General features: G+C 38.2%; 1 protein-coding gene across 1 annotated transcript; it reads left to right on the top strand.

The window, feature by feature from the left end:
- The first annotated feature begins 7,517 nt into the window (after positions 1-7,517).
- On the top strand, positions 7,518-19,496 carry si:ch211-113g11.6 (uncharacterized protein LOC559008 homolog). The gene is made up of 14 exons (XM_027006680.2): positions 7,518-7,792; positions 10,021-10,160; positions 10,458-10,520; positions 11,115-11,210; positions 11,700-11,805; positions 12,022-12,129; positions 13,942-14,081; positions 14,460-14,635; positions 14,848-14,956; positions 15,087-15,288; positions 16,191-16,306; positions 16,626-16,798; positions 16,915-16,970; positions 17,415-19,496. Exons 1-14 carry the CDS (start codon positions 7,705-7,707, stop codon positions 17,759-17,761), a joined length of 1,920 nt encoding a protein of 639 aa, XP_026862481.2. The 5' UTR covers positions 7,518-7,704; the 3' UTR covers positions 17,762-19,496.
- Positions 19,497-21,451: the final 1,955 nt, after the last annotated feature.

Raw genomic sequence — 21,451 nt, 5'->3', positions numbered from 1 at the left:
GCATGTTGATGAATGTAATGCATTACACACATCTCATTAGAAGACAGAAGCAGAAGATCAGTGTTGATTGTATGCTGCTGCCACAATGCAGAAATTAATTAAGCCTTCTCACCTTTACTGGGATTTTGCAGTAAGAAAATTTGCTCATGCAATTAAAGGGCTAATTAGGGTTCTCTTCCATCAACAATAACTTGGTGTCTGTATTTTTAAAAAGTGAAATGCTTTATATTGCTTGCAATTATAAATAATTATAATCTTAAACTAACAAGAATGCTTGTGTTAAATCCTTCGATACATGTAGCATTATTAATCTCTGCTTTATTCATTTAAAGAGACAGTATTTTAAGCAAAACTTTACAAATATATTCTGTACCATTGACAACAGTGTCCACTGAGTGGAGCCAAAGGCCAGGATTTGTAGATGGAGCTCAGCAACCAATTACCTAATGTTTTGAACTAATGTTTGCATAATAGATCACCAATGGAATTGGAAATAATTATCTGCTAATTACCATCCAGTGTTCACATTTTCATTATGGTTCACTCCAATGAAAAAGGCCAGACATTCATTCCCATATTGGTTTAGAATGTCTACATTTTCCATGGTGGTAAACCTTTCAGTGGTTTTTGTGAAACAATTTTTCCCCGTAATGAAATAATGAGATCTAGTCCATTACTGAAATTCAGAGAATATTTCCAGTACTGTGCAATACAGCTTCCATTATGGTATTAGTGCCCTGACATGTATATCAATAAACATTCTCAACAAGAACTGCACTGCTCACTGTACCTTAGTCAGGGGCTTATACAGACAAGATGGAAAAATTACTATCAATAGATTAAACAGGAGTAACATAGTGCTTTGTGGTTGCCAATGTTTTGATAATTATGAGAATAAACAACAGTACAGTGAATGTCATTAACTTCAAAGCATGTCACTGGATAGTAAAATGAGAATATAGAACAACAGACTACAGATGTCCTGCCATTACTTTAATTATACACACATGCATTGTCAGGATATAGGGTAATCCTACATGTCAACTAGGCCTGTGTGTATGCAACTACTTACATGCAAATAAGAATTTCCTGAATCTAACCCTAAACCTAACTATATATTTAACTTCCGTATCTAAAAGAAATGTCCTTACAAGGATATTTGTCCTTCACCAGTCCTTCCAAGGTTTTTGTTTTGAAAATGTACAAAACACACCCTTTCATACACAAAATACTGGTCACGCACAAAGACTATAATAATAATACAGTGTGTGAAGGTATAACTCATTAATATGTTATTTACCCTACACTATAACACATTTATCATCACAGCACATTCAAAGTGAGTAGAGTGTCACAACTCTGTTTAACCTACGCAGAATACTGTTGAGAGCTGTGGGACAGTGGAACCCAGAGATAGCTGGGGAATCTTGCATGGCTTCTGGGGAAGCTAAACACCATGGTGAGGGATATACCATGTTGGGTGGTTGCTTAGTTCCATCTCTGGAACCCTTTCAGCATCTCCTATTGCCATACTATCCTTCATAAACGCTATATAGCCTTTGTAGTACCACTCATTTTTCTTCAGATGTCTCTAGATATTTCACTTGAGATTCTACTCCAGCTTTATTATTTGGCTATTTTAGTCTCACTTCTTTAAAAGGGAGTGGCATCTCAAAATGTCCATCTCATTTCTGCATAATGCCTTTTCTCAACCTTACCAAAAACTGTAGATCCTCTTGAGAGATAGTGATAGTTCTATTCTTGAGACAGAATAGTGACTTCATAATTATTCCTTTCAACAAAATCTGACTCAAGGACCTTTATTATCTCGGATGGTGTGATCATCTCTTTAACTCCAGACTTCAGTTTGGGGGTTGTTCTGTAGGCTTGTAAAACTTATTTGATAGCTCACACCAATTTTATCTTCATGGTTGTCAGTGTTGTTGTAGTAATTGATGCTTCAGTCCAACACAGATTTCTGAGGAAATAACTGATCTTTTTCACCACCTCTGTGGAGTAAGACTTGGAACATTTAAAGCCAATTAACAAACCCATTTTGCAAAATTTAGGAGACAGCTCCTCTGCCAAAGGTTCTAGATGAGGCCAACTTATTGCAGTGTCACATGTGGGTATGTAGTCTTAGGAATAAGTTGATGGGAGTTTGAGTACTGCAAGTTTTATTTTTAAATGCCCACATGAATGAAGTAAAGTAAGCCTAAATAAATAATATTTAGCAGTTTAATATAATTTTAAGTTTAAGTTTCATTATAAAAGATGTACAAAATCAAAATCTAAAATAAACGATTACCCAAAAAGGGGAAATGGATGATAAATAGTTTTTCATTGCAAAGGCTCACTTATTGCCTCTTACTTGTAGTATGTTAAACTGGTGGCTAGATACAACCTGGTTTTTAGATGTTATCACAGAGATTTTGAGTTTAACTGGTTCTTTCTTAAAATTGAGTGTTTCAGCTAGATCACTGCAAATGAAAGTAGTGTCGCTATGAGTGTCACCAAAGATTTTATGGCTGTTATTGCATATACTGCATTGACTGGTGATGTATGAGTGTTGTTGAATAACCCTATTGTTGCTGAAACTTTCCTGAATCACCTGATTGGAAGTTACTAACTTGGACTCTTGCATCTTCTGATGTTCAGAGGTTCTTTTTGTGGTCCATTAATTCATTTGTAACTACTCTTGATTCATTCTAGGTCTTTGTTCTTGATCTCTTTTCTGTTGATCTTGATGTAGGTCTGTTAAATGACGTTTTCCGCATTTATCACATACCCTTAAAGAGTTACAGCCTTTGGAGTTATGACCGGCCTTCAGACAGCCATAGCACAACTTCTCTAACTGTTCAAAGTTCACCCTTTCTTCAACTGGTCGCTCCATAATTTTGTGACATGTTTCTTACAAAATGCATCGATTCTTCTAGCCATCTTGCTGGAACTAGTAGTGGATGTGTTAGTAGTTCAGTTGCAATATTGTTAAAATTTCAAATGATCAGGATCAGTTCACCTAGATCTTTCTTTTTCTGTGGATCTTACAACTTGCAGCAAAGTGCCAGGAAGACATGCAATTCTAGCTTCATTGTTGAGAAATGTAGCAAAATATTTGAAATCAGGAAATATTTTGTTTTCATCTGGGAACTTCATGACTGTGCCACCTCAAACTCAACCATTCTTGTAATTTCGTTGCTGTGCTTTAATTGCAAACCTTCAACAAGACATGGCTGATTCAACACTGTTCAGGAAATTTACAACCTCATCAATATCTTTGCTGTCTTTGCTAGTAATCTTATGATTGCATTTTGTTGCAATATGACTGGCTGACTATGAAAGGATTTCCAAATCCATCAAGTATGTTCCTGATAGCATGATATGCAGTTTCTGTTCCAACAGCTTCTTAATAGCATTTAGCTTGCACAGCTGATGAAGGACCTTTGTCCAAAATGTTCTGTTTCTCTGGAAACTCTGTGTACTTTAGTACAATTGTGAATATCTCTATATTTGAAGCATTACAGGTCCAATATAGGCAAGTTACCATATTAAAGCTTAGAATCTGCTTTTCATCGATTTTGCCATTTTACATTTAAATACATTAAAATATAACTATATTGGTCACAAAATACAAAAATACATTGCCAGGAAAGTTTTTACTACAAAATACTAGTTACAATTTTTTATAGAGCCATATTTTAGCCAATGTGGACTATATCATCAAATGAATGTGTTGAATCTCAGGGCAAGTCAATGCAAGTCATTATACTTTCAAATGACGTGTGAATTAAAATCAAAAGAAAAATGTTATTCCAAATAAGATACATCTTCCTCCCAAACAACAACACTGCTGCTTAATGACCACTGTCACGCACAGACATATGTCATATCCAAACAATTCATACCACCACATACCTTAGACTTTCCACTTCAAAACGAGACCAAAGTTGTGTGTTTCCTTCAGTCCATTAGTAAGTAATCCTTATTTTTGTGAAAAGAGTACTTGGAAAAACCAACAGGTCAAAATAAAATACAATGATTTAAAAAGATGTTTCTATCAAGCATTTTGTTAACGCTTTGAATTTGTTATTGTCACTTATGTAACATCTGTTTGTCTAATAGGAATGATTCTAGATCAGATGAGGAATGGAAGCCTCCAGTTCAAACAACAAAATTCAGACATTCCGTCACCCCTTTTTCTGGATCTCCAACCCCCAACTGGGTCCCCAAATCCCCTCTTTCCCACTCCATCCCCACCCTACTACCTATAGACACCACTAGAGGTGCATGACATTAGTATGTCAAAGAAGGCTGCCATATATACTTTTTTCTGCAGTAAAGTTTGTTATTTTCAGGTAGGAGAGGTAGGGGGACTTTGGAGACTACAAAAGAACACTTGGAGAAGCTGCCTGTTCACTGTCTATTCTAGCATGAATCTTTTCAAATCTGTAGGAGAAATCAACTCCACATTGTAATGAAAGTAGACTCCTGTTGACAAGTTTCAAAAGCAGAACGGGACACAAACTTTTCTGTTTGTGGTCAATAAAATGTAGATTATAAAATGGATACCTAGGTTTTTTGTTTTGTTTTGTTTTGTTTTTTCATCCAATTTTGACCATTTCAGATTCATTTCAATATCTTTAACTGCTTCTATTAAAATTTTGAAGGATTTTAAGTAACATAACAGCAAGAATATGTTTTATAGTTTGAATATAATATATGAATATAGTTTATGTACTGCTTGAGTGTAAAGCCTCAAGATTTGAGTGGGTAAGATTTTTCAGGTGGAAAATGGAAAAAAAAGGGTTGAAATATTAACAGTTTGGATCTCTTTAAACCATTAATGTGATACCTCCACATCTTACATATCCTTGCAAAATCCTTTTTCAGATCATTCAGCTTATTTTCTTGCCCTGCACTGTTAACATCTTTAGTGGACAGCGCTACATTCTAACTTGTACCTGACATTTCAAGTCTATTTTGCATGTTAATCTTGTATTCAAAAGTAATTTGAAATCAAAGTGTAAGCAATCACTTTTGGTAACTCTCCTGTAATATAATATTGGTAAAATAAAATAAAAACTATAGAACCATTACATCCCAGATATTTTAATAGAAATCATGTCAATGCACTTGAGTTATGAGCATACACAAAGGACTTAAAGGTGACATTCAGACATCTTAAATTCTATCCTTATTTTAGCATCTGTATATGAACCTTTACTCATCTATTTAATTTTAAATAGTCAGATGAGTGGAAAAGGCACTCTTGTCTTTAGAATGGGCACAATGGAAATACTAAAGCAATTTATATCCCAGCAGCGGTTCACAAGTACTCACACTATTTTCAAGATGCCAGCTTAATGTGCTTGCTTAGCCTTCAATTGTTTACTTGCTGCTTCACTCATTCAAATGTAGTAGCCTAGTGCGTTGGAGCAGTGGTAGTCCAGTGGGGTATTAATTGGAAGGTTGTAATTTCAAATGCTGGCTCTGCCACACAGCTCACTGTTGGGCCCTTGAGCAAGGACTTTAGCTCTCTCACCTCCAGGATCTGTCTGCCAAAGCTCACCATTGTGCCCTGACCCCATTTTGCCCAACGAAGCTGGCATATACAAGGACTGCTTTTTGTTGCATTGTACTTGTACAGAGCAATGGCAATAAATCAAATCTTAATCATTTCTATGTACAACTTGTCATCTGATCCTCATGGACTTCACAGACAGTGCACTACTTCTGCATAGAGCTTAACATATGATCCTTGCAGGCTTTGTATAAATCTCTTTTCACAGATTTTTAATTCTGTAATGGTCAAGGGCCCAAGAGTAGTTGCACAGCAGAGCTGAGATTTGAATTCACAACAGTTAGCAACTTTGCAGTTAGCAACTCATAGCTCTACCCACTAGGCTGCTACCTAAAGTGCAGAAGAAATGCATTTCCTGCTTGGACTTTTTTTATGTGGATGAGTTAGGATTACAAAGAATCTTTGGGGGCTTTTCCAAAGACAAAATTACTTAGTCCTTCACAAAGACAATCAAACAGAAATTGCCACGTGGTACAAAGAATAACGGGAATAAAATTAAACAAAAGTACCCAGAAAACGATAACTAAGCTTACAGTGCCCACTAGCGGACATAAACGTTTTAAACAGAGCGCTTTGGTCTCTGCATAGACTTTCTTTGAGGTGTGGTAGAAAATGAGGCTGCTAATTTGGGTAGTGACTCTAGAGATTTCTATTGAGCCCCTAATCTCCCTCTTGCTTCTCGAGTCTTTCTCTGTCTTTAAGGTGAATCTTAATTTTCCAAAAATAAATAAATTAATTAATTACATTTTTGGTTTCTGGTTAGCTCTTTATGGTGAGCATTCAGTGGTTCCCCCAACTGAATTAAGCTTATTTCTAATTTAAGCAACTTTCTGAAATTTCACTCATTTGATTTGTTTATACTATGCTCTCGTGTTTCTCAAGATTTTCTGAGTTTCTATAAGGCGGGTTTCAGTACTATAAGGCGAGTTTCAGTACTATAAGGCGAGTTTCAGCACTATAAGGTGAGTTTCAGTACTATAAGGCGAGTTTGAGTACTCACCCTTTTCATGTGGTATGTTCATAACATGTTTGCTCTCTAACCTAGATGTCACGAGTGAGACTATAACATGTTTTTTTGTAAGAGTTTTTTTTTAGTTCATTACTCTTCTCAGCATATTCTAGTAAAAAGTTGTTTCTTATTTCTCTGTTTTTTGTTCTCTGTCTCTGCTCTCCTCCTGAGTTCTGTACTGAGTCTTGGTTGGTGACTCAATAAACTTGCTGAGGCCTCCTATTTGCAGACACCAGGATTTAAATCCCACATGGGGAGTGTTTTCTTTGTCACACTCTCTACTACAAACATTCCTCATCATTGCTATACTCTTTGTTAGAACCATTCCAGTAAAATCAGATAGCTCTTTAGTGAAAAGGTTTTGCCTCCATGCTGGTGCAGCATTCACTGCAGGCCACAGTAACTTCCTGATGGATGTACAGACTCACTCTGTGTTTATATACTGTAGTGCCAGACTCAGTTCGCTATGTGTGAAGTGTGATTTCTTTTTTAAATTATTTTTAATTGTCTTTCTTTTGTATCTTGCACTGAGGGTATCATGCTTTGTTACATGGAAAATATACATTTCATAGTATGACATATAATAAACACTGGACTTCTTTACCACCCCACACCCTTTATAGGGAGTCATCTATATGCTATACATTATACGTTTAATGTATAGAGTCAGTTGAGAGTATTTTATATAGTCTAGCTAATTTTCACATCTCTGTTAATGTGTTTGTTTTCTTTGAGATTTAAAATAGTCTTAATTTACTATATTATGAAATAAATGCTATATTAAGTACACAGGGGATTTTCCCTCCGTTTTAATTATAATTTGCCACACAAGGAAAGATGGATTTGAATGATCTGCTATTGTCTAGCGAGGCTGAACATTTCTCTCATCCCTCCTCTTCTGAGGAGTATGACGTGTAGCCCGTCACCCCTCTTCCCTTTCGAAGATCCCAGAAACAAGCGGACTTAGACTAACATCGCCACCAGTGTTTCATAATTCAACATAACCTACCAGACTTTTACGACAAACCAGGCCAGTAATTTCAGGAAGGATTTTGTGTCGCGTGGAAGACACTCTTTCTGATTACCACAACAGTCATTAATACATTTTAGCATCATGAATGCAGTTAATCCAGTTATTCTGGCAACCCTCTTTTCAATAGTTCTGACTGAGAAGTCACCTCGACTAAAATTTACTGTGCAAGGTAAGCGTTTTTTATGTCATACGTTTCCATGAGATGTTTAATATAAGCATAATACGTCATCTGTGGTGAATTCTAGAAACATCTCATCCTATAGGTGGACAAAACACCGTCTTCTGCCACGGTTGTTTGTACACTGTAAAGTAGCATTCTAAAATAATGAACAATTCTTTCGCAGAAATGTTATGTGTATTTCGCGCATAAAAGCGAAAACGGCTGGTACGCATCGCTGGTAATGAGATATTGATTATTGACCGTAGTGATGAACCGATGCAGTGCGAGCCTGTTTCCTTAAATGGTCGTCGTGGAGGGGAAAGATGTATCCTGTTTTCGGAATGTCACTTCACTAATGCGTGCGGTATGAATAGGCTGTGCTGCTGATTAATCTAGGCTGTCTTTGTCTTGATTACCACTGGGTGAAGAGGATTGGACAAAACGTTTGACTAAAACGCTCAAATGAAACGTTAAGTGAAGATTAAGAGATCTTGGTATTAGTGTAAGAACACCTGTACACTTATATGATAGTAGCCCATTCATAACGTTACGCTTTCGTGTCGTCACTCCTGACACAGATACACTTTTTTATGTTATATATAAAATGTTGATCTATAGTTAGGGCGTTACACTTAAGAAAAGTGACGTGTCAGAATCGGAGAATGCAGCGTACACTGCGTCTGATTGCCTGGAGAATCCACAGGCTAGTCAGTGTCAAAACTGAATTGTTAATATTTGGAGCGTGTGGTTCAAATATATAGGACTGTATGACATCGTATCCATGGTAACAAGATCGTATTCGTTCTTCCAGTTTGTAAACTTTGATTAATAATAGCTAAGACCTACTTGCTGTTGAGATACGTGAAGAAAACAGTAGCTTACACTGACGGACAACAGGACTTGATTACTGAACATACGAACATTACCTAAGTTTTCATGTCTTAAGGCAGCTATAGTTATTTTCATGTAATATAACATATTATAATATGCATCTTTTAATTTATGTTACATGTAATGTTTAAGTAGCCACAGCGTTAGCTGCAGAACTGCATTGCAGGTACGAGCTAATGGAGATGATGGCATTGCGGTAACTGAGGCATTTCGAAGACAGACCAGAAGCACATGCGACCTCGTAAAATACACATACAGCGCCCGCGCGCACGCACACACACACACACACACACGCACGCACCCGTACACGCGCGCGGGAAAATAGTCTATGGAAAATTCCACAAAATACAACTATTTATTCTATGCACGCCTCCACACGTTTCAGTCTTCTTACTAAACCACAAGCAATAGAGACAGCATCGCGGTAAAAAAATTAATTAATTAAATAAATAAAAAACGGAATTAATTTTAACCGAGAAGGTGATGTTCGACGTGCATTTCCTCTTAATACTTCAAGCATACATAGTGTGCCAGGCATTGAAACCATTTGTTTAAGTGCAAGCCGAAATGACGTTATGGCCTTATTTTCTCCTTTGACTTGTAGTCCCAAGTGACTGGAATTTGCCGCTGCCTGTTTCAGCACCACGGACAGCGTCTATCGATCGTTTTTATATTTGCTAAAAGAAGACGCTTCTTCAATTCAGAGCACGTCTTTTCTAACTCGCGCGGGTGGGGGCGCGAGAAACGCAAACGATCTTATGACCGAACATTTTCCAAAGAACATTATGAAAATATGTATTCTCTTTTGAAAGCAGAGTACAGAGTAGGCTTACAGAGTGTATTTTACTCGCCATTTTTAATGCTAGCATTTTTGGTTTTGATGTGGTTTCAATACACAAGAACCAACACCTGTTGATATATACTTTTAAGTAATATCCCCCTGTATTTTGGAATATCAATAGTTTATAACGCATGTTTCTTCACACCAGTATACAAATTCTTTATACATTTTGTGACATTGGAGGATGTACACTAGTCATGCTACAGACGAGAGACAACAAGACTGCACATGTGTACCAGACAGATCTGTATAGTATTGCTGTGGTCATGCTGCATGTCATTTATATGTGTAAGCACATTAATCTCTTGACATTTTTTAATAATGCAGGTAATGCAAAATAAATTAGAATGTACATCCGTTATAAAGAAACTAAACTAATATTTCAACAGATGCATTGTTGAAAAATATACATTGAGCCCTTGTATTTGCATTTAATAAAATCGCATTTTTTACACTTTATGCTAGTTGCATAAACATGCCTAACCCTTCATAAACTCCCTTTCAGAGCCAGCAAGGTTTCACTTTTCAAAACCAGAGAACTACATGACAGTGTACCACCAGCGTGGGAGTGATGTTCTCTACGTGGGGGGCCAAGGTGTAATTTACATGCTTACATTCACCCATAAAGGAGTGCAAGATACACAGGTAGGGGCCTGACATAGCAAAAAAATACCATCACTGCACTCAAACACTATTCCTAGGACTGACCTACACAGGTAAAACACAGTGTAAGACTTCTTTTATGTCAGAAAAGTGCTGTGTATAGAAATTAGGTGCTTCAGTGTAGCTCAGCAAAAATAAAAGAGGTGGTTAGATTATACCTCTAATACTTATAGACCTACAAAAAAGTAATTTACAAGGATAGTTAATATTTTTATAAAAATATGAATTTTAGAGGAAACAAAACATTAAATCACACAGTTTTGATTTTCATCTACTCAGATACCTGTAGTGACTGATGAATCTGCCAAACAGAAATGTCTTTCCAGATCAGTACCTCTACAGGTAAGAGAGATTCTTTCAGTTGACTGTTCTCTTTTTGTGCACACCTGTACACCTAATGTCTCCAAATAAATCTTGTGCTTCATAGCCAGGCTTGATACATTTATAATCAATTTATCAAAATTCTCAGGAAAATGGATGACATACTGGCTAGTTCCTATTGAACCTACTGCAATTCTCCAGTCTAACAATGAAATGCTGGTTTGTGCACAATGGTCTGTGATCAGTTTCCTTGGGTCTAAAAGCTTAAATCAAAACTGATCAAGGAAAAGATGCTTTGTATATACAGACCCAGTTTTTCTTCAACAGAGCCAGTCAAATCAGAGAGTAGTGCACAGTGGCCTCATTCTAAATCTACAGAAATAGTCATATGTGATGAGTGGCACATCACTCATAGTAGACTGAATGGGGTTGGGTTTTAAGGTTAATGGCAAAGACAGAACTTGCCTGTTGAATAACAAATTCTACTGAGAAGATGAATTAAAGATGTGGACATAATTTCAGTGCACAACACCTTTACCACTAAAGTCTTAATGTTTACATACAAGCACTGAATGCTTACATAACTGTCGTAATGTGTTCTCTCCTCTTGTTTAGCTCGAGTGTGATAATTTCATCACTGTTATTGAGAAAGTCAATGAGACCTTTGTGGTATGTGGGACAAATGCAGGTAGTCCTCAGTGCTGGCTACTGGTAAGGTGCAAAATATTTAATTCTTCAGATATACTAAGTAAAAGCTAAACTTGCAAGCATCTCAACATATCCTGGAAGGAACAGATCACATTGCAATTATAATAAAAATACTACAAACTAGACAACCACTGATTTCCACATTGTAAATGTAAAATTTTAAATTAAAAATGTTCATAGTGTACAGAACTAATGTCTACAACCTTGGTGGAAATGTAAGGTTGAATTTTCAGATGATATATTGAAAGTGTTTACAGGGCAATGGGGCCTGTGTACATCTGCAGCTGCAGTTGTGGTTTAGCACATTATATTGCTGATATTGCACCATCTTAAGAATGGCTATAACGTCACATGGTGCAGGTGGTGTAAGATAATTAGCTCTGAATTTCGTTCTCTGTCTGAAAGGACGAAGACAAAGTGCACCATGTATGTAGATATGGACACTGCAGTGATACTGATATTGTCTTTAAAATTCTGAACCTCTTCCTCCAGGTGAATAAAACTGTACTCACTGACATACCCAACAATACACAGAGGATATCAGCCTCAGATATCTCACCTCCCTTCCCATCACAGCGTTCTGTCAGTCTGTCAGCAGGTAAAGGTGGCAGTTGTGTAAACAGAAAACATGAAAGTATAAAGCTGTCCGTGTTAGTGTCTCTTCATCAGACATTGTTGAAGTACAGCATTCTCATGTTTCTGAATCAGGCATTTTGTAATTAGACAAAACTACTCTCCTCTGACAGGCACTGCTGATGCACAAGCTTTTCTTTCTTTCATTCATTCATTCTTTCTCTCTCTCTTGCTCTCTCAGATGGGAGTCTGTATTCAGCTCTGTCAGCAGTGCCAAAGCAGTCTAGCTCTATCCGTCGCACCTACAGCTCCAGCAAGCTGCTGAAGACTGATAGCAAATGGCTTCTGGGTGAGTGGGTTAAAGTGTTACAAACCACACTCAAAACAGGTCACATTCATGAGGCCAGCTGTTTTGTGCCAGGTATACTTGCTGGTTATGTAGTTAAAGGTTCCATACAACATAGCTATGCTCCATTTGAAAACCCTAATAATTGCTCTATTTTTAGTTATATGATTTAAATTCAATGTAGGTGAGTAGACAAACATACCATGCCAGAAAACTTGCAGATGACCTGCCCTGGGCGGTACCCAGCCAGCCGTCAACACCGCATCCACTAATTACAGCACACATTCACTTCCCTGGTCCCAATCACCCATTCATTGAATAATCACCTACACCTGTCCCTCATTTAATTCCACTCTATATAATTCCCACAGGTGGTTGAGATCTTTATTTTGCATTGATGGTCAATAGCCACCTATTAGAGACCGTGCTAAGCCTACTACCTTATTTGCTAAAGACTTGCTTTTTGTAAGTAAAATGCCTTGTCACAGCAGTAATGCTCATAGACTCATGCTGTAAGGGTTGGCACCAGGCTAAGGACCCCCTCTGGCCACCAGGGGGAGGCCTCGAGTCAGGCACACTACCAATCAGGCTTGATGCCCCACAACTTGGCTAGGTCTATATAAGCCCAGTGAGCCAGTCACTCAGTGCTGGGTCTTTGCTAAAGTTCTGAGCCAAACTCCTAGCCGGTAACTCTGTGTATTGAGGTCTGTGAGCCCTTGTGCTACATCTCTCTTCTGCTCTGCGAGGGTGTCTGTGTTTTTACACGTCCCCTCCCTTCTCCAGTTTTCCTCTCTCAAGTCTGTCTCTCTCCCGAGGCTCCCCTTAGCCACTAAAGTTCCTCCCTGTTTTCTGGTTTTGTTTGGGAAGTTTTAGAGTTTGGTTTTCCCCAGTGCATCGGGGCTGCCATTCTTCCTGTGGCGTCTTTTGTTTACCCTTTTTCCACTCTCAGCAGGGTGTTTAGTTTTAACTCTCGTTTCGTCATCCTCCATTCGTTTGAAGTGTGACATACGCGCCGGTCGATCTATGGCTGCCCAAGTCTAGCGGGAGCTCGTTCACCTTGCAAACAAAGTAGCCGGGGTTTGACTCCCCCCTGCTGTTTTTTGTACTTGTCTTGTTTACCTGTTCTAAGATCTAACTGTTTTGCACACAGGCCCCGCATCATTAAAGTGTGGTAGCTCCCCCAGCAGAGTGTCAGTGTCATCACCTACCTGTCCTGGGTTTGTGCCCCCATTACACATGCTTTAAGTTTCTCTTAAGCGAATCATTTAAAATATAATTTGTCTGGATGTTTGCTTATTAACATTTAATAAAGATTTCAGGATTGGCAATATGACATGAACAGGAGCTGGAAAAAATGGAGACTGACCATACTCTTTGTGAGAGAGGCAGGAGCTGAGTCTTGCCCCCCTCTCTGGTGGCTCCAGTGGAGATCTAAATAGGCCTTCACTACAAATAAACCTGAAGAAAGATTGTAAAAGATCCTGTTATGTCTTAATGGCAGAGAGATGTGCAGTGCAATAGTCTGGACTTCCGCTTTATATTGTTGTTGGGCCATCACAGGCCAGTTTTGTAACTTCACACGTGTAAACACTTTGTCTCAGATTTTCCCCTGTTTTTGTTCTGCTTTGAAATAAGCACAATCAATCTCTTTCTCCATGGTATCACTTATCCACAATCTTATCATGTTATCTCGGAAAATGGAACTCCCTGACACCACTGCGGGGGCGATTTAAAGAATTCCAAAATGGATGTATATAAAACAATACATTACTTTGAAAAGATTTGTGATTCTTGCTTGTTCTGGCTCTTTATCAGACCCTCAGTTTGCTGGTGCTGCAATTATTCCTGCCACACAGAAATACAATGAGGAGATCTACTTTTTCTTCAGTGAGGTCAACAAGTCAGCTGCTTTGGATGAAGAACCATACAAGGCTCGAATTGGACGAATCTGCATGGTAGCCAAATGTCTATACATGCGTTTTCTGAGAAAACTTGTGTGTTTTATGTTTTTATAAATTTTAGGACATCCTGACTAATGTCCTGACTACATAGGAAAACAAAAGAAAAACAGTGGTAACCTACAAAACCAGTTAGACCCAGCACAATAGTTCTGACAGGAAAAATGTGCTTACAACAGCTACATGTTTACCTTTTGAAAACAAAATGACAAGTCTATAAACCCAACCTCAGCAACCAGAAAAAAAATGTTTAAGGTTAGGTTTAGAAAACTCTTATTACATATACATTTGTTATATATAAATAATATGTTTGTGACATTTACAGAACTTCACATCCTGACAATGTGTAAAAACAAATGTGTGTGTTTGATCTAGAATGATGAAGGGGGCATTAAGAATATGCTGCCAGACTCTTGGACTACATTCCTAAAGGCACGCGTGATGTGTGGGATAGGTAGTACCCCTCAGCAGTACAACAACATCAGACAAGCTTTTGTGCTGACCTCTCAGCATCGCATTGGCGTCATCTATGGGCTTTTCTCCAATGCATGGTGAGTGGCTGTAAAGTGTGACCAAAAAAGGAAGGCCTCACTATCATCATTAACTTATGTATTAGATACCTTACTAGAATGGTGATTATGGGGGTTATTTTCAAAAGAAATCCCTCCTAGTCAGTGGATATTCTAAAGTACATTACATTTTCCTTCAAACATGACTGAATTGTCTCATCTACTCTCTGTGTCATGCTGTGATGATGTAATAGGCATACTACTGTAGTCTGCGCCTACTCCATTGAAGAAATTAATGAGGCCTTTGCTAAATCTAAGCTTAAAGGCTACAACAGCCCACTCACTGGACACCGGCCTGGAATGGTACATCTCCTTACAATCTACAAGTAGTTTAATCCTAAATAAGTAAATGTATTGCTTGCCTCTAGCGTCATGTGTCAGATTTGATCTCCCACAAGTAAATGTACAGAAAATCACTTCTCTCTTTACCCAGTGTGCTTCTAAGAATAATACAGCAGCTCAGAACCCAAAGACACTAGGAGTGATCATGAATCACCCCGAGATTGAGGACGTGATCTGGCCAGTAGGGGGCGCTCCTCTGGACCTGCCCACTGATGACCACTTCACACACATAGTGGCAGACACCGTGCTGGCTGTCAATGATGAGCACTATAGCATTATTTACCTGGGCACAGGTGAGAAGGAACTGCAGAAAATGTGACCTGGCTAGAGACACAGACCCTGTTTATACCTGGTCATTTCATGTGTCTATCTATATATAATCCTGATACTAAAAAAAAGATTATCCACATAAAAATACAGGTGTAAATGTATCCAACAAACATTTAAAACAGATCTGTTTGAACCACTCCATGAGGTGGTCTAAAATGCGCATTTTAGCTAGATGTTATTGTATTATAAATGCATCCATTTATCCAAGCCACAATTAACAAGCAAAACCCTGTCCAATAAAGTACGTCACAGTGCATGTGATCCATTACTACAAGAAAGCTAATCATGGAGGATGCACGCGTTTAGTCCCTGGATAAAACTAAGTGCTTATTAGATACTTTGCGCAAAAATGTATCTGTGGATCATAGTGACATTTGCGACAGGTGCAACCAGAGTCACTGCTGTATTACTTAACCCAATCAGTTGTTTTTCCATCAACACTGACTGGTGTAGCTTGTGCCTTTCTCCAAGTTTAAAAAATGTGTGGCACCTTGCAAAATGTACATTTTTGAGGCAGCAACCATCATATACAAATCAGGAAAATGCAGAAAACAGGAAAAACACATATGTTGCATATGAGCTGATTTGCATGTTATGTACCACATAACAATCAGATTTCAAAATGCCTAACCAGAGACACTTATGTCTATGAAATGCAAATGCATGTGCTTAAAATTTTATCAGGATGCAATCCACATACTAATTTCATGAAAGACCAGGTGTAAATGCAGTCAAAAAGCCATCAAGAGTTATTATATTAGGCTGATAATAGTCTTTTTGGGGGCTGGAGGCAAGTAGTAAAGAAGCTCCTTTTTAAAACCTCTAAGATCCTTTTAAGTGCTAATTTTGCTCTGCATATCCACAGAGCAGGGTAAAGTCTTAAAGGTGCTCCATACCAATGAGGAAGCTTTCATCATATCCCAGTATTCTCTGTTCCACAACGAGGGACCCATCATTAGCATGGCCATCGACTCTCAAAAGGTACACACACTGTCATCTTTCACACATAATAGCTTTAGAAAAAAGACCTGAAGAAATAAGTCATTTTGAGCCCAGATCTGTCGTGAAGGATGAACGCAGTCTAGACAATAGCTATAGACAATATAACCATGGATATAATGCAGTCATAGTTTAATGCAGTCTAGGCAATATAACCAAAGTTGTTTCCAGAAGCAATCAGAGAGACAGAGTGGCAATATTCATTTCAACATGGTGAAACATGCATATATCATATCCAGGCCTAGTCTGACAGTGGCCCAGATAGCTCCATTTCCATTCTGTCCGTCCTGCTTTCCACCAGGGTCACCTTTATGTTGGCACAGCGATGGAAGTCCAGCGCCTTCAGCTGGCTGACTGCAATCGCTATGGAAACAGTTGTCGTGAGTGCATCCTTTCGAGAGACCCTTACTGTGGGTGGGATCTGGCCAAAAAGAAGTGCATGGCAATTCCAGCAGACTACAACATCGCCACTGGGTGCAGCTCAGTTCTGTTTGCAATACTGAATTCAAATGTTTCAAATGATACTGGCTTTGCTTGCTCAGTAAATGTACTTTATTAAGATAATTATTTTCTTATTTCAAATACAACAGGGGTTTCCTACAGAGCCTTGACCAGTCTAATGCCTCAGACTGTGGTGACAGTACTGGTGAGTGTAGCAAAACAACAGGAAAAACAACCTATGATCTTGCACATTTTAAAGAGCATTCTGACTTTTGTTTACATCTATTTGTTGCTACACACGTATGTATATTGTTATGTGTGCCCCCTTGTGGAGCAAGATGATCTCTCTGCTTGTAGACATAGCAGTGTGTAGATTACAAGATGGTAGATTTAGATCAGATCTACAATTTAGTAATAATTAAACTATTTCATTTAATGCCTGGTTCAGTAAGATTTAACACAGAAAAGTGTGAATTAAATGTTCTGTAATGTCAAAAGGCACTTTAGAAAGTCTTTTTAGATTAACTTAAATCATGAAAGTTTCTGTTTCAGTATGCCTGTAAGCATTTAAAGGATGAACCAAATAATCAGTTAAACAGTATTGCAAATGAGACCTTAGTTTCTGAAACATCACCTTGTTGCCTTCTAGCTGTGAAGAACCGCAGCACAGTTCCCAAGGAAGTGCAAACGGACAAGGACGGCCCAGTCCTGCTGCCTTGCCCTGTTCGCTCTTATCACGCCACCTACATGTGGGAGAAGGACAACTGCATTAAGCACTACCCCTGCACTATCACTGGCTCATCTTGTGTGCTGGCCCCGACCCCTGATCTGCCCCTCAAAGAGGGTGTATTCCGCTGCATGGTTCTTGAGGGTGGCCTGAAACAGGAGGTGGTGTCCTACAGGCTGGTGTTCAATGGCGGGCAGCTGCCTACTTCGCCAGCTTCCACACTGGGTTTGTCTCTGCTGCTGGCTCTGGCTGGCTTCTGGCTCATGTAGGCCTTTGGGCTCACCAGCTCAGGGTCTTACTGGTGATGAAGGCAAGGCACTTTGATACCAAGGTTAGGTTCGCAGAGCATGAGCACACACTAGACCTGCTATGGTCAGGGTGCAGGAAAACAGCTGGTCGTCATGCCACATAAACTGTGCTTTTGCTTGTGATTCGAGCAGGTACAGCATTTTCTGTTTATCACCAGAGAGCATAGAAAATGCCTGAAAATTAACCATTTACAAGATGTAACATTTATATCAGAGATAAGTGACATGGATTTGTCATGCATTTTAAATATTTCATGTTGTTGGCCACATAACAACCACTGTATTGGAAATATATAATCACATATGTAACACAAAGGGTTTGCACTGAATAACAAAATGCTTTTAAGTGTTACTGCTTTGCGAACCTAGCCTGAGAAACAAACAAACAAAAAAAAACAGGCTAATCCCTTCTATTTTCAAAATCTACATACTCCAAATACTTTCAAATTTTGGACATCTAAAGATGAGGTAATGCTGTAACCTACAAAATATTAAAATTGGATTTTTCATACATTGAAATAATCACAGATTCAAAGCCTTAAGAACATACCTGGGACCTCACCCTAAGCACAATTCACCATTTGCGCAGAATCTGGCTTGGCTTGTTGCATTATGCTGGGCCTTATGTTGGGGTTTGTTCATCTTTGTGCTGGACAGAAGGAGGAAAGGAACGGCACAAGCAAAATGTGGATTATCCAAATGTGTCACTGTGTAAAACGGCATTACTGCTAACATGATCGCCTGTGCATTATATTACAATTACAGAGGCCCACATTATTTCATACTTATATGCTCACGTGTGATTACTTTTTTTCACAGAAAAGTGTTACATTTTAAAACATGAAATGATGGCCAAATAAGCTTGAATATATTAACTGTAGACTTGCATTTTGTAGTTGCTGTGGAAATAAGCTTGTGATTAATCTTACTTATATTGATGTAACTGTAATGCTCTGCACCACCATTGCTGCCTATGTAAATGGAAAGATTTCTTGACAGTTTTATAGTCAATGTGTGCTACATCTTTAGAATCCAGTTAATTTAATCTTAAATTTGGGAAGGATTTAAATTTTTTTTTATTTTTTTTTTTACATAAATAAATATCTTAGTGTCACATTTCTACACAAACAGTTGCTCATGTAGGATACCGGAGAGAGAGAAGTTGGGAGAAAGAAAGAGAGAGTGAGACAGTCACTTATTAGAGGAATGTTTAAAGTGGAGCATTCCTCATTGTCTTGTTCCCAGATCCAAGTCTCCCAAAGCAACTGACCCCATATGCCAATTATGTCTTTAACCTCATTCATTTCATCTAACTGTGTCTCAAATATCAGAGCAATGAGTCAACATACTAATATTTAAAGTGTTACTAATATAAAAAATATTTACTATGTGCCATTTGCTGTCAGTTATTTCTACTTTTAATAGTCAACATTGCTTTTGATGTATGTATTGTTTTATTTGTTTATAAAGAAAATGTTTTTGCACATTTTCCCCATTCTAATCACTAACATTACCAGGACCTGTGATTCATAGATTTGATCTATGGACTAAAATGTCTCTGCTGAATCTTAAATGATTTGTGTAATTTAGATTTTATTCAAGCGGCATCTACCAGGATACAATGCTTGAATTGGATAACCATTCAATAAGATGTTTGATAAGTGTCTTATCAAATAAAGCCATCTGAAATATTGTATTCTTTCTAGATAACTTTTAAGTTGCTGCAATAAAAGCCATACTCTCTTCAGCACTTTAAACAAACTCATAAAATAACACGTTCTTTCTGTTGTTAGATCGCAGATTCTCACTGCGTCGGCTACCTTGGAAATGTCACAGTAAACTTTGATAACAGATAGATTAATGAAGAAAAAATAGTTTATTTGCAGATACAATTGGCCAACAGGGAGAACAGTAGCATATGAGGACATACTGTAGCAGGCTCTGATTACTGTGAGTTGGCTTAACTCTTAATACAGTTCCAAGTTGGGGTGTTATGCACAGGCAAGAAATGGGGCCCCAGATTGTCTAGACAGTTGATGGTGAGTCATTAGAAACCAAGTAGTGTCTCATCCTGCCAAATGGTATAATAACAATGAGAAGACAACCTGCTTAAATGTGAATAAAACTGGGGAAACCACAGAATCTAACAGTCCCACATTTCTGAAAGACACAATCTACTCACTGGTTTGATTATATAGAGCCTAGATAATTTTGTAAGCAATACATGCAGTAGTTGTATGACATGCACCTAATACAATATATCTTATAATCATCTGAGAATGTAATTTAACATGTGCTACCTCAAAGCGCAAGCTCAGGATGATTGGCAATGAAAAACTCCAGATTTTATATACTGAACTGAATTCATGAAGAAACCATGGGAGAGACCAGGCTTTTGGGAGACACCAGGGAAGCTTATTCTCCACATCTTTCACTGGATATTTCACCAGATTATAATTGGTCACAGAATACAAATAAAACCCCAAGAAATTTCATTCGCAGAAATGGACATCCGAGTTGGAATAGACATTTCAGCACTGACATCAGGAGCTACCAGTAGAGAGCTGATGGTAATAGAAGTACCAGTGGGGTTAATACAGTAAAGTGGTATTAGGGGTTAGAGTAGGGCTGGGGAATGTATATGGCCTGTAAGTCAGTTTGATCTGGCCCATGAGACAATTCAAAATTCACTCAGAAATGCAAAACATTCTCTGGACAGCAATTAATTTTCCCCACGACAAAAGAAAATAACAAAGTAGTCAGGTCAGGGTGAATGTGACGCACACATTGTGGTTAATGCATGTCCGTCAGTCATTGCTGACTGACATGAATCATGACGACGGTCGAGAAAAGCAGATGTGGAATGCCATACTTTAGACAGGGGCATGACAGTCGGGTTCTTCGAGAAAAAGAACAAGCGTTTGATTAGAGGAAATTAGAACAGCACTGAGGAAGCTAGATATGAACACAGAGTATAGTCGGAAATGGGAAGAAAGGAATTTCGAATTAAATAAATGATCATTATAATTGGCGGTAAAACGAAATGTAGTTGAGAAGTGATCTCATCTGACAGCTATGTCGGCGGCTGTGCCACAATCAGAACAAGCAATGCAAAGGGCTGCACTGCCAGCAGAACCGCCACTTGCTATTTGCAAATATATAAATATGGTTCACTATGCTGAAAAAGAAGATGAAAATACTTTTTTTTTTAATTTGGAAAGGTTTGGCCTTTGCTTTTGCAGTGTGTGTTTACAGGGAAGGCCTAAGATGTATATTCTTCACTTACAGTCAAGCAATGTACAAAATGCAATACGGGGGAAAAAAAGCAATTTTGCATGTGAATGAGTTAGTATCTGAAGCATATTGACAACATTTTAGAAGATATAGGAAGCTGTAGGAAAAATCAAACTAGAATTTGCGAGACAAAGAGAATTGAATTGATAGGTGCTGTACATCTTAAAATAGTGAGAAAAGTAGCAGTTTATTTAAATCAACAGAAGGGTTGTGATCTGCAGTTTGGACTGATGAATATGTTTTAACATAGCACTTCTTTTTTGGGGGAGATGAGAACAGAGCAGAAAAGTGCTTATAGGATTACCGTAAGGGTAGATCTGGATTAGTGTACTGTGGAATCGGGCATTGGTAAATCAT

The sequence above is a fragment of the Electrophorus electricus genome, chromosome 10, assembly GCF_013358815.1.
Source record: "Electrophorus electricus isolate fEleEle1 chromosome 10, fEleEle1.pri, whole genome shotgun sequence".
NCBI classification, from domain to species: domain Eukaryota; kingdom Metazoa; phylum Chordata; class Actinopteri; order Gymnotiformes; family Gymnotidae; genus Electrophorus; species Electrophorus electricus.
The sequence above is the reverse complement of the archived record's forward strand: the minus strand, read 5'-3'. Positions and strand labels throughout refer to the sequence as shown.

Excerpts from the sequence above, each read along its gene's own strand:
- si:ch211-113g11.6 (XM_027006680.2), top strand. The coding sequence starts at position 7,705 with ATGAATGCAGTTAATCCAGTTATTCTGGCAACCCTCTTTTCAATAGTT. Across the intron at positions 14,957-15,086 it reads CTGGACACCGGCCTGGAATG|TGTGCTTCTAAGAATAATAC; the intron begins GTACATCTCCTT and ends CTCTTTACCCAG. Across the intron at positions 16,799-16,914 it reads GACTACAACATCGCCACTGG|GGGTTTCCTACAGAGCCTTG; the intron begins GTGCAGCTCAGT and ends CAAATACAACAG.